General features: G+C 40.2%; 1 protein-coding gene and 1 long non-coding RNA gene across 3 annotated transcripts in view; one reads left to right on the top strand and one right to left on the bottom strand.

Moving 5' to 3' along the window:
* Window positions 1-13518, top strand: part of LOC148542923 (uncharacterized) — a 231071-nt gene that overhangs the window by 28913 nt on the left and 188640 nt on the right. Inside the window, exon 3 of the long non-coding RNA XR_015875048.1 lies at window positions 707-2318. This is a non-coding gene — a long non-coding RNA (uncharacterized LOC148542923). The remainder of the gene's footprint in view (window positions 1-706; window positions 2319-13518) is intronic.
* Window positions 1-13518, bottom strand: part of INPP5B (inositol polyphosphate-5-phosphatase B) — a 179305-nt gene that overhangs the window by 7459 nt on the left and 158328 nt on the right. For both annotated transcript variants that reach the window (XM_088462293.1, XM_088462292.1), the window contains 2 exons: window positions 6099-6226; window positions 52-163 (listed from right to left, as the gene is read on the bottom strand). In XM_088462293.1, the coding sequence (XP_088318419.1) occupies window positions 52-163; window positions 6099-6226 (240 nt within the window). The remainder of the gene's footprint in view (window positions 1-51; window positions 164-6098; window positions 6227-13518) is intronic.

The following is a 13518-nucleotide window of genomic DNA, read 5'->3' as shown; positions in this document are numbered from 1 at the left end:
AAAATGTGAATAACAGGAGAACAAAAGTAATATATTAAAAATTGTTCTTACCTAAAATGTTAATATCCAAGTGGTTCTGCTGGGAATTACTCAACAGCTCCACCAAGAAGGAGATCAAATAATTAAAGACGTTCTTGTGATGCAAAGGTAACATTGAAATAATCTAAAGAATATAAAAGCAAGTTATAAAAACACAAATGACCATAATATATTCTAATACTATGGAGGGAATTCAATTAGCCCCGATAACTTAAAAAAATGAGGTAACCTCAGACTTTATCGCCTAAGGTTATTTCATTGGGCTCCCTTTTTCACCTGACACCTTTGTTAATGCTCGTTAAATTGATGTGTTAATGGGCGTTGATGCAGAGAATCCGTGAAAAGTTCATAGATTTGTGCATTACAGGGTCGGTCCACCCGTTAACCACCTATTTATCGGGGATTTTTTTTTCACAACCCCAAATTCAAGTATTTTGACATTCAGCCCAATATGGAAAAAAAAAAATCTGTTTTTGGAGACATCGGACATTATAATCACTCAAAAGTATATTTTACTAGGGTATAATGTCCACAAGGTCCAATAGTTCTTTACTACCTTGTGTACACTTGGCACCGATTTAATACCTCCTGTCTAGTCAGGAAACATCAATTCTGCAATGTCTGCCAAAGTATTCCACTTCTACCAACCCATTTTATTTTTTTTCAGAGAGTCTGTTGCAGTAGGATGGGAGAGAGGAGCATACCACCAATGCCCACTGGGCTGGCCCACATGTGACATCACAAAATGGGGATCAGGGCAAGGAAGCTGAGTGCGTCGTAAGCATGCGCTAGGTAGCTCTTCTGGTTGCAGGTCACCTGCAGGCCAAATACAGGTGTCACTGGGGCAGCAACTGCACCATCACCTATGGGGCGATACCGCTCGCACACCCCTAGTTACGGACCTGGCACATGTAAGACCTCGGGGAAGCCATTTGACGCTGTCAACATCATTGACGCTTGACTTGATAACCAAAAATATATTTTTAGACCACGGGCAATTTGAAGAGTTGGCCTCATCCTTCAAGATTGGATATTCTTACATAAAACATAAATATTCTGCAAGCCAGGAAGAAACATGTTATAGAGTGTGTATAAAAATGGAGGCAAATCTCACAAATAAAATGCATCATTATTTTGTGTTACACTAATGATGCACCAAGATGTGCTGAATATGTATCCCCTTATACTTTTATAGAAACTGTAATACAAACATGCATATATTATAATCCTGTGAGTGATTCCCATGTTCCTGCATGTGGCTAAAAAAAAAAACTACAACGAATTTTTAAAAAGTGTGCTTGGAGTTGGAAAGCATTGAGTGAAGACAATGTCAGTTCAATCAGTCCTAGAAGCAAATCTGTTGCCTCAGAGTTCACCTATTGGGTATTTTATGTGGTTGTGCCCATAGCAGTCAATCAGATTCCAAATTGAACTGTATTTTTCTAGGACAGTGTAAAAATTTTAATCAAACATCTGATTGATTGCAATGGTTAACATGACACCTTACATTACTACACAAAACTCGTAACTAATAGTGATCATATGACCTCAGCATGACAAAAACTCAAAAGGGAATTCCAGAGGTTAGTGCACAAATTCAAGGACAGGTTGTTGCTAAAAAAAAGAGCATTGATGGGAAATTTAAATTTCCTTTATTGTAAGTGTAAGCTTGTTTATTGCTTTTTTTTTCCAGTTACGATCACACAAGGGCAGTGGTGGATTGGGAACTGAAAATGGCCCTGGAAAAAAAATCTGAGTGGCCCCATTCAAATTTAAACTGTAGAAGCCCCAACACAAACATAAGTGGTGCTAGCAAACAGCCAATTTGACAGCCATACAATACAGAGAGCATCTTTGTGCCTGCCATACAGCAAAAACAGAATCCCAGTCAAGGGCGAAGCTATAGTAGGTGCAGCTGCTATTGGGGCCCAGGCCGCCTCTGGGCCCACTGCCATCTCCTGAGCCCCGGGTTTTCTATTCTCACCAGAATGCTGCTGCAGGGCATCTGGGCCCAGATCTGATCCAAACTACAGCCATCTCTAGCTGCTGCCTGCATGCATTGTGATGTCACAATGCAGGTCACAGTCCTATATAAAGGTTGCCCAGCTACTGGCAGCCTTTTTGTGGTGACATTTTGTCCTACCTTGATTCTCTCTGAGTAGCTCCTGCTTAATTTAGGCGACTAGATAACGACTACTGATATGAACTTTGGATTATATCTTCCAATAAGGTCCTGAACAGCAACATCTTCAGAAAAAGAATCTGAATAACATCTTAAGGTAAGGACTATATAACAGATTTTGGCCTATCACCCTTACTCCTTCAGTCACCTGCCTCAATTTTATCTGCAGTTTTTAATTTAGAAATGATAAAGCAAATTATTCATCCGATATGACCAATACAACAATAGTGGGGTGACTCCACTACTGCCACTACAGTGCTAATCAGCACAATCGCTGTGTCAATTAACTATTTCTACTGCCCCCACCCCATCTATACTTTGTAACTTTAGTGAGATATTCTTTTTGTCATTTATCTCATTGTCAGAGATGTATAATGAAGTATCAGCTACCTGTGTACGTTCTTTCCCCCTTTCCCTTGCTCCCTGCTTAATATAATAAAAAAAGTACAATAAATTCATTTGAGATATCAGTGATGGTAATGACTGAGGTGACCTATAACTATGCTAGGCAAAAATGTTCTTGTATTCCTTTTGCTATGTTAATATGTATCAAACTTGGCAACCTCAGCCTAATTGATGCACTTGTTGCATGCTATCGTTTGATTTTTTTTTACTTACCTATAGTTATTTTCAAGGCTCAATTATTAGTAAAAAACTATTATTATTATGGTGTATATGTAATTATTTTCTATTATTTTAGTTTGTTTTATGCTACTTTTTAACTAACAAGACAAGTATAATCATGTGTGACAGATCAATTAATCAGAGCACTTTGGGGGCGGAGATCCTGCAGTGCATAAATTCAGTATGTGGACAACTTGTTACTAGTCTTGAAAAAGTTCCCATTGTGTATAGAACGAAACGTGTTGACTTTTTTTTAACATCAATCTGGCATTGTGAGGTGACCCGTTGGCAACACTGAGTTATACATACATCACAATCCAGCCGGTGCCGAAATTAACCGCAAAAAAGAGACCAGAAATCCACTACATCTTACGGTCTCTGGTCTGTTACACCTCCTGCTGACATGCTGTGAGTTACAGATCCAGTATACAGCGCTGAGCCATCTGCCCCCCTGTGGGACTCTGGAAAATAGTGCAGATCTGCAGTTTGTAACAGCCAGCGCCTCTCCAAGTGAAGCGACTTCCTGCATGGAGCTGGACCACTACCTTTCCAGCCGAAATATTATAACCATACCAAGAGCTCCATTCGGACACTACTAATACTACCTGCCTACTCACTGTTCATCATACAGTACAGAGAGCATCACAGTCACCACCACAGAAACAAGCTTGGTTAGCACAACAGCATCCTAGTTACCACCATACAGCAAAGTCTGATTCCTATGATCACCATACATTACTGACAGCATCCCAGTGACTGTCATACTATACAGACAGCATTCTATTGAATGTCATACAGTACATTCAGCATCAAGGTTATGCCATACAGTACATCATAATGTACATAGCACCCCAAACTTGTAGCTTGATCACTTCTGGATGACAAACTCATGGAACAACACTCTGGCCATAGCACGTGTCCAACAGACTGTGTGGAGATCACCATGCTTGAGTGTCTGTGGACTTGGGACCCTTGTTACCCAATTCCTGTTACATATTGGACAAAACAAATAACATACATCTACCAGTGAAACCTACGACCAATCTGCCCTGCTGTTTTAGTGTGCATAGTTATTCTAATCTACATAATATTTTAAGTAAGTTTCCTATAGTTTAGCAAAATTAGCCAGTATTTTGGTTTAAGTTATTATATAGAGATATGTTTTCTCATAACCTGCCACTTGTTAAAGTTAGTATTCTGCAGACTAGAGTATTAGAATGCCAAAGTAAGTATTCCAGAGTTGATTTAATCACAATTGTATTGTGATTGCTGGCAATCTAAAAAGTGCGTGTTTCTGTTAGTTTGATAAAAGGATCTTCATATGTGCACTGTATGTTTGGATGTTTATGTAATATTTCCCTCACCCCATTTATGAGAGAGGAGTCAATTAAATGTTGAGGAGGCAAGGTCTTGTTGGCTGGGACCCACTCTGTTATTTGCCCAGAGGTGAAACCTCTTGCTGGTTAGTAACCGAAAAGAGATGGCTTTCCTCTCTGTGAGGGAGTTTCCCAGCTGCTGGACTTGGGGCGGTTCTTCTCCTCCTGTCAGAAGGGCCAGATTAACAATGGGGTGAATAGAGCTACAGCTCCAGGCCTCCACATGAAAATAGGGCTATCATCATGGTAGCATGGTGATGAGCTGTAGCATCAAATAGTCGGCCATAAATATTAACTATTACAATTGTATTTCTATTTTTGTCACAAAATTCTGCAATTATTCTATTTTTAGGGAGACAGTGGTGCTGAGAGTGTAGGGGTGGCCACACCCACATGGCACTGGTAACAGATTCTCCCCTTCTCAATATAGGCCATTGAACATTTACAGCCTCAGGCCCATGTAGCCCTTAATGCAGCCTTGCCTGTCAGCCATGGTTAGGAGAAGCAAGGCTGTTTCAGCAACTTATTCTCAAAGGGGGCTGGGCAAGTGGTGGAACTTCAGCTGGGGTGCCCGGAGGGGGCAGAGACATTTACACATTAAGTGCAGACTGTGTTATGAAGCCTATTTGAATGGCTGCACACAGAGGAGTTACACCACTGGGCAGCGTAAAAATATTATTTACAGTAACTACAAAATAAAAACACAAAGCAGCACACTGGGAATTAATGAAGCTATGGCCAATCCGCCCATGCCCTCAGCAGTGAGTGTACAGGGACCTAACCCCAGTTTAGTTACCTTCTCAACAGTGAGTGCTCAGGGGGCTTCACCCAGTATAGGTGCCCAAGGTGCTAAGCGCAGTGTATGTACCCCCCTCAGCAGTTAGTGTTCAGTGTGCTGGCCCCATTGTAGGTACCCCCTGTAGCAGTGAGTGCCCAGGGGGCTGGCGCCCATGTGCAGGCAGGTACCCCCTGTAGCAGTGAGTGCCCAGGAGGCTGGCCCCAGTGTAGGTCAACCTTTACCAGTGTGTGCCCAGGGGGCTGAATGTAGTATAGGTACCTCCTCAGCAGTGAGTGCCCGGGGGGGCTGACCCAAGTATAGCTACCCCCTCAGCAGTGAGTGCCCATGGGGCTGTTTACAGTTGCACTAACAACAAGAGTCGCAACTTGTGCACACGTTTGCAGACACTATAGGAGTTGGCACCAAGTCCTGTAAGGGCAGAGAGGGGAACACATACACTGCCAGGATATACCTTACCATACTTTCAGTCTGCCTGCCTATATACCCTGGCGTACTGCCAGGAGCCTATAATACAATGCAATGAAAGATGCTACAGCCCCCCAGATGAGTAAACACCCCACACTGCCCCCAAACAGCAGCCCTCCAGGTGCATGCACACCCCTGAATTCCACAGAGGCACTCAAACAGCGTCAGGAAATGGTATGTGTGTGTCCCTGGCTTTGAGACACTGCCTGGGCCGCTATCCTCACTTACTTTCCAGCACCTGATGTCACCAGCAGGGAGTCAAAGGAGAGTGAGTAGTGGATCAGGAAGGGGTCGGCTGATCTGCGAAGCACAGCCATAGGTGGCTGGTCCCTGGTGAGGGGTTAACACCATGAACAAATCATGTTCGCTTCAGCCATTAATATGCCAAGGCAGACTCCCATATTACAAAAAAAAAAGAAAAATAAATTGTTTTCAATGGCCCAAAAACAGACCGACTCTATGACCAATCTGCTCCTGCACAAGGGTATCCCATTCTTCCTCTCCAGGCTCTCATTTATAGCGGCTATTTCTTCCTGTTAACCCATTAAATATACAGTACATTTACAATGACAAATTGTATATCCTATGGTCTTTATCTATATGTTAAAAGTACCTCTTTACTGCTGCTATAATCTCCGGCACAATCCAAACATCGGTCATAATAGCTGTAACAGATGACTGGCTCAGGGAGACCCTCCAAGAAGAGCAGTAAGGCCTCAACAACAGAATGATTGCTGCCAGCTTCCCACACATTAAGGAAGTAATACAATGGCATTTTCAGAGGTATAATAACAGGGCACAATGGTTTACACAATTTGACACTATAATATAATCTCTGAGTAGCAATGATAAATGTTACAATAGCCATACACAAATAACAGATAATGTTCAATTATGCAATAAATAATTAGAAGAAAAAAAAAAGGAGAGTTATGGTAAAACTTACCCTTGTTAACTCTGTTTCTCTGAAGTCCATAGGATCCACAGGGGAGACAATAGGGTGTAGGTGGGACTTGGAGGACTGGACACCAACAGCAAAGCTTTTCAATGCCAGGATGCTCCGGTCCTTCTTCCTATACCCCGCCCACAACCTGAGGGCAACTCGGTTTTGTTAACAAACCCAAAGCAGGAGCAGGATAGGAGAAAAGAAACACTGGTACAGTACACTGAAGAATCACACTCTCACAATGAGAAGGAAACAAGTGACCAAGAGAAGAAACTCATAGAAGCCAGGTGCGTCAGGGCAGGTGCCCTGAGGACCCCATGGCCTTCGAATAAAGACAGTTAACAAGGGTAAGTTTTACCATAACTCTCCTTTTATTCTTCATGGTTTATAGGGCTCCACAGGGGAGACAATTGGGATGTCCCAAAGCAGTTGTTCAAGGGCAGGGACGCTCCTGAACTGAGAGAACCCGGCGCCCGAAGGAAGCATCCTGAGAGGCAAATGTATCAAAGGCATAAAACTTAAGAAAGGTGTGGACAGACCACGTGGCCGCCTTGCATAGCTGTTCAGCAGAGGTGCCATGCTGGGCTGCCCACGAGGGGCCCACAGAGCGAGTACAATGAGCAGATACTGTAGCCGGCACAGGAAGGCCCGTCTAGTTTAATCCTGTGAGATAGTCATGCAAAGCCATTTGGCCAGAGTCTGTTTGTTAGCTGGCCATCCCTTCTTATGGAATCCATATAAGATGAAGAGGGAGTCCGATGGAACGAATACGGTCCACGTAGATCTCCAGAGCATGGACCACATCCAAAGAATACAAATAAAAGCAAAAAAGTTCCAGCGCTTCCTTCTAGGCCAATATAGGATATTATTCCCTCTTGTAGATTTTTTTTTATATGAAGATTTACTTTTTATATGGTGTAATTCTTCTCTTTTTCCACAATGGTTGCCACCAGGCATATATCCAGGGTACATATAAAAGAGAAAGATTGGCAAATATAGTGAAGTACAATCTTTTAATATTTAAAATAAATTTAAAACACAGTATCCACCAGCACTAAGGGTATAGGCAGCGTACCAGATAGAGAGGTGTATGTGTACACCTGCAAACACATGTGATAACAGGGGACAGTCCCGGAAAAAGCACTTGCCTTCACATTCACTGATGCGTCCAAATGGCTCTCCACATCTGAACCTGTTCCTTCCCCTTGTTCACCAACGCGTTTCAACCATTCCAGTCTTTACCAAGGTGTGCTGGTTAGATGGATTTCAAGCCTTCTTATACCCCACACTTCACTGTCATTGGTTGAAGCCAGGAAGTGGGGAAAAAAACATATAACCATAAAAAAAACCAAACTATACTATTATAGGCACAGTTCATTTACATTACTTACTCTTATCTTTTTAAATAAAGGATAAGAGATCCATATAACCGCCGAGAAAAAGTGTTAAAAAACTATGCTTCTGGTTTTACGTTCCACTTGGAACGCTTACAGTGACTTCCGGGTGCTGTCATGTGACGCACCTCGTGACAGGATTCCACTGGCTAGCGCTCAGTGTCATACTGGTGTTCCTCTAAATCACCGCCTCTTACTATTCAGAGCACCAGAAGTATGCGGGTCATCTCGTCATATGACATACCCCGTGACTCGTTTCCCCCCGCTGGTGCTCACTGACGCTCTGGGGTTTCTCCGAGTCACCGCCTCCTAGAGTTTGGAGACCCGGAAGTATGCGTATCACCTCAAAGAGAACATACCAAGCCTGGAACACACACTGCTTCACTTGGACCCGGAAGTAGGTGTTTCATTACCAAAATAAAGTTCCAATTAAACTGGGATTTGTGTTTTCAAAGTAATATCCATATGTAAAGTGCCTATAATTTACATTCGATTTAATTACTATCTAAAAATTAGATCAGATTAGAAAATACAGAGATAGAGGATTAATAAAAATGATACTGCTTAAAAATAGTAAATATAATAAAACAGGTAGGTATAAAAACCGGTCAATAAAAAACTTTTAAGAATAATAAATTAGGTATTGAAATTCATAGGAACCATTTAATTCCAAAATCATTATTCAGGCCATTAGGCAAATAGGGTTTTTAACTCATAAATAGATTTCATTTCTGTTTTAGCGAAGATGTTATCTATACCCCTTTATCTCCAGTGGGGTTTTACTTGTTTAATCCCTATTACACTTTTTATTCCTGAAACAGACTTCTGGTGGCACTCTTTAAAATGATTCGAGAGGGAGTGTTTTTCAAAACATTTTTTAATATTTCTCAGGTGTTCACCCCATCTCTCTTTTAATTGTCTAGTGGTGCGACCAATGTACTGCAAACCACAAGTACATTCTATTAGATAGATGCAGTTTCTGCTATTGCATGTAATACAATTATTGATTTTATATATTGTATTTGTGCTATTTGATGTATATTCTACTGCTTTACTTTCTTGTTTTAAATGGTTCTTGCACATTAAACATAGTCCACACCTAAAAAACCCTTTGGTTTTGATTCTGTCAGTCTTTGTAACAGGTATAGAACTCTTTACAATTTTTGTTTTAAAATTAAGTGCTTTTTTGTAAACAAATTTTGGACGTTCAGGTATAATGGTTTTTATAATTGGATCTTGTTTCAATATATACCAATGGTTTTTTTATACTCTCCTCTACCTATGTATATTATTAAAAGTGGTAGTAAAAGAAAGGGAAGAGTCACCAGTTTCTTTTGTTTTATTTTTCTCTATCAACAATTCTTCCCTATCTACATTTATAATTTCTTCTATATGTGGATTTATCTCCTTTTCTGGGTATCCTTTACTTAAAAAATTCTGTTTCAGTTCACTAGCCTGATATTTAAAGAAACTTATATCTGTACAGTTCCTCCTTATGAGTCTCATTTGACCTTTATGTATATTCTTTAACCACGATTTATGATGATTACTTTGCATATCTATATAGGAATTACTGTCGGTGGTTTTACAGTAATTTTTTTGTATGTATCATATTTCCTTCAGTATAGATTACAAGATCTAAAAAGTTAATTTCCTTTTTGCTAGAATTAAAAGTCAACATTATGTTCAGATCATTTATATTCAGATTATCACAAAAAACCTTCAAGTCTTCCTCACCACCTTCCCAGATTAAAAGAAAAAACCATACTCTCAAGGTAAAGAAGCAGTTGAATATTTCTTAATTAAAAATGGGATGATAAAAACAAAATAGATTTTTATTATGGAAGGTATTTTATTTATTTAAAAAAATAATTTCTTCCAGTGTAATGATACATTTTATCTTCAACAAAGAGGAACAGCGATGGGTAAAAAATTTGCACCCGCATATGCAAACCTCTTTATGGGGTATTGGGAGTAGAAAACTATATGGACCAACAATACATTTCAGGGGTGCATTAAGAAATGGCATCGGTTCATAGATGAAATTTTTTTTTATCTAGGAAGGTGGTGAGGAAGACTCAATGATCTGAACATAACGTTGACTTTTAATTCTAGTAAAAAGGAAATTACCTATTTAGATCATGTAATCTATAATGAAGGAAATATGATACATATAAAAAATTACTGTAAAACCACTGACAGTAATTCCTATATAGATATGCAAGGTAATCATCATAAATCATGGTTAAAGAATATACCTAAAGGTCAAATGAGATGCATAAGGAGGAACTGTACAGATAGAAGTGTCTTTAAAAATCAGGCTAGTGAACTGAAACAGACATTTTTAAGTAAAGGATAGCCAGAAAAGGAGAAATCCACATATAGAAAAAATTATAAATATAGATAGGGAAGAATTTTTGATAGAGAAAAATAAAACAAAAGAAACTGGTGATTTTTCCCTTTCTTTTATTACCACTTTTAATAATCAATATTAACAGGTAGAGGAGAGTATAAAAAAAAATTGGTATATATTGAAACAAGATCCAATTATAAAAACCATTATACCTGAACGTCCAAAATTTGTTTACAAAAAAGCACCTAATTTTAGAACAAAAATTGTAAAGAGTTCTATACATGTTACAAAGACTGACAGAATCAAAACCAAAGGGTTTTTTAGGTGTGGACTATGTTTAATGTGCAAGAACCATTTAAAACAAGAAAGTAAAGCAGTAGAATATACATCAAATACAATATATAAAATCAAAAATTGTATTACATGCAATAGCAGAAACTGTATCTATCTAATAGAATGTACTTGTGGTTTGCAGTACATTGGTCGCACCACTAGACAATTAAAAGAGAGATGGGGTGAACACCTGAGAAATATATAAAAAATGTTTTGAAAAACACTCCCTCTCGAATCATTTTAAAGAGTGCCACCAGGCATAAAAAGTGTAATAGGGATTAAACAAGTAAAACCCCACTGGAGACAAAGGGGTATAGATAACATCTTAGCTAAAACAGAAATGAAATCTATTTATGAGTTAAAAACCCTATTTGCCTAATGGCCTGAATAATGATTTTGAAATTAATGGTTCCCATGAATTTCAATACCTAATTTATTATTCTTAAAAAAGTTTTTTATTGACCGGTTTTTATACCTACCTGTTTTATTATATTTACTATTTTTAAGCAGTATTATTTTTATTAATCATCTATCTCTGTATTATCTAATCTGATCTAATTTTTAGATTGTAATTAAATTTAATGTAAATTATAGGCACTTTACATATGGATAGTACTTTGAAAATACAAATCCCAGTTTAATTGGAACTTTTTTTTGGTAATGAAACACCTACTTCCGGGTCCAAGTGAAGCAGTGTGTGTTCTAGACTTGGTATGTTCTCTTTGAGGTGATCCGCATACTTCCGGGTCTCCAAACTCTAGGAGGCGGTGACTCGGAGAAACCCCAGAGCGTCAGTGAGCGCCAGCCAGGGGAATCGAGTCACGGGGTATGTCATATGACGAGATGACCCGCATACTTCCGGGTCTCTGAATAGCAAGAGGCAGTGATTTAGAGGAATACCAGTAAGGCAGTGAGCGCTAGCCGGTGGAATCCTGTCACGAGGTGCGTCACATGACAGCACACGGAAGTCACTGTATGCGTTCCAAGTGGAATGTAAAACCAGAAGCATAGTTTTTTAACAGTTTATCTTGGCGGTTATATGGATCTCTTATCCTTTATTTAAAAAGATAAAAGTAGTGTAAATGAACTGTGCCTATAATAGTTTAGTTTGGTTTTCTTTATGGTTATATGTTTTTTTTCCCCACTTCCTGGCATCAACCAATGACAGTGAAGTGTGGGGTATAAGAAGGCTTGAAATCCACCTAACCAGCACACCTTGGTAAAGACTGGAATGGTTGAAACGCGTTGGTGAACAAGGGGAAGGAACAGGTTCAGATGTGGAGAGCCATTTGGACGGATCAGTGAATGTGAAGGCAGGTGCTTTTTCCGGGACTGTCCCGTTATCACATGTGTTTGCTGGTGTACACATACACCTCTCTATCTGGTACGCTGCCTATACCCTTAGTGCTGGTTGATAATGTGTTTTAAATTTATTTTAAATATTAAAAGATTGTACTTCACTATAATTGCCAATCTTTCTCTTTTATATGTACCTTGTATATATGCCTGGTGGCAACCATTGTGGAAAAAAAGAATTACACCATATAAAAAGAGAATCTTCACATGAAAAGAATCTACAACAGGGAATAATATCCTATATTGGCCTAGAAGGAAGCGCTGGAACGTTTTTGCTTTTATTTGTATTCTTGTGGACATAGAGTTTGTGACCTCTATTAATATTGTTCTAGCTGCATCCTGTATTGAAGCGCATTTTTATATACCTTTCTTGGCACATCCAAAGAAGCCTCACCTGCCGAGAGGTCTGGTGATTGAAAGGCCGGAACCAGAATTTCCTCATTAAGATGGAAACAAGAAACCACCTTGGGAAGGAAGCCTGGGTGCATTCTAAGAACAGCCAAATCCTAATGAAAGATAAAAAAGGGGGAGCAACATGAAAGCGCCCCCAAATCCGATACCCTACAGCCAGAGGAAACAGAGTCTTTGCAGTGAGCCACTTGACATTCACTGATTCCAGGGGTTTCTTAAGTGTGTGGAGAACCACTAACAAATCCCACGGAGCCACAGGAGTGACAAATGGAGGTTGTATATGTAGAACACCTTGTAGGAAGGTGTGAACATCCGATAGAGGAGCAATTCTGCGCTGAAACCAAATAGACAGAGCAGAGACGTGCACTTTCAGAGATGGTATGCGGAGTCCAAGATCCAATCCAGCCTGAAGAAAGGCAAGTATTCTAAAAACCTTAAAAACTTGAAGGTCATAGTTTCTAGGAGCACATCACTGGAAATATGTATACCATACCCTGTGATAAATTCTGGCCAAGGCCGGTTTACATGCTCTGAGTATGGTCTGGACCACAGAGCTAGAAAATCCCTTAGCCCTTAGGAGGGATGTCTCAAGAGCCAAGCCGTTAAAGAAAGGTGGACCAGGTCCGGATGTAGACAACATGTCTGGTCATAGAGGTGGTTGAAGAGGATCGTCTATGGAGAGACTTTGAAGATCAGAGTACCAATGGCGTCTGGGCCAAGCCACAGCTACCAACAGGACTGTGCCCCCTTCCTGTTTGAACTTCCGAAGAACTCAAGGAAGAAGGGATATTGGAGGGAAGAGTTACGCCAAAGGGAGTCCACCTCACAGATAATGCATCCATGAAGGCCGCGTTGGGGGTCCCTTGTCCTGGGCTCCATACACTGGAAGTTTGTGGTTGTGTCTTGAGGCCATGAGGTCCACATCTGGTAGACCCCATCTGTCCTCCAGGAGCTGAAAGACCACTCTCCTGCATGCACATTGTGACAGCTGAGGAAATCCGCTTCCCAATTGAGAATGCCTGGGATGAACACTGCAGAGATGGCATTCAGCCCATGTGAGAATATGGGACACTTCTGCCATTGCTGTCCGACTTCGAGTGCCTCCTTGGTGGTTGAGGTAGGCCACTGCCGTGGTGTTTTTGGACTGTACTTGTAGTGGCCTACCCTGAAGAATATCCTGAGCCAAAGGGAGAGCTCTGTAGATGGCTCGGAGTTCCAGGATGTTGATTGGTAAAATAGC

Source organism: Taudactylus pleione, unplaced genomic scaffold (assembly GCF_031769625.1).
Source record: "Taudactylus pleione unplaced genomic scaffold, aTauple2 ptg000007l, whole genome shotgun sequence".
In the NCBI taxonomy this organism is placed as follows: Eukaryota; Metazoa; Chordata; class Amphibia; order Anura; family Myobatrachidae; genus Taudactylus; species Taudactylus pleione.
The sequence above is the reverse complement of the archived record's forward strand: the minus strand, read 5'-3'. Positions and strand labels throughout refer to the sequence as shown.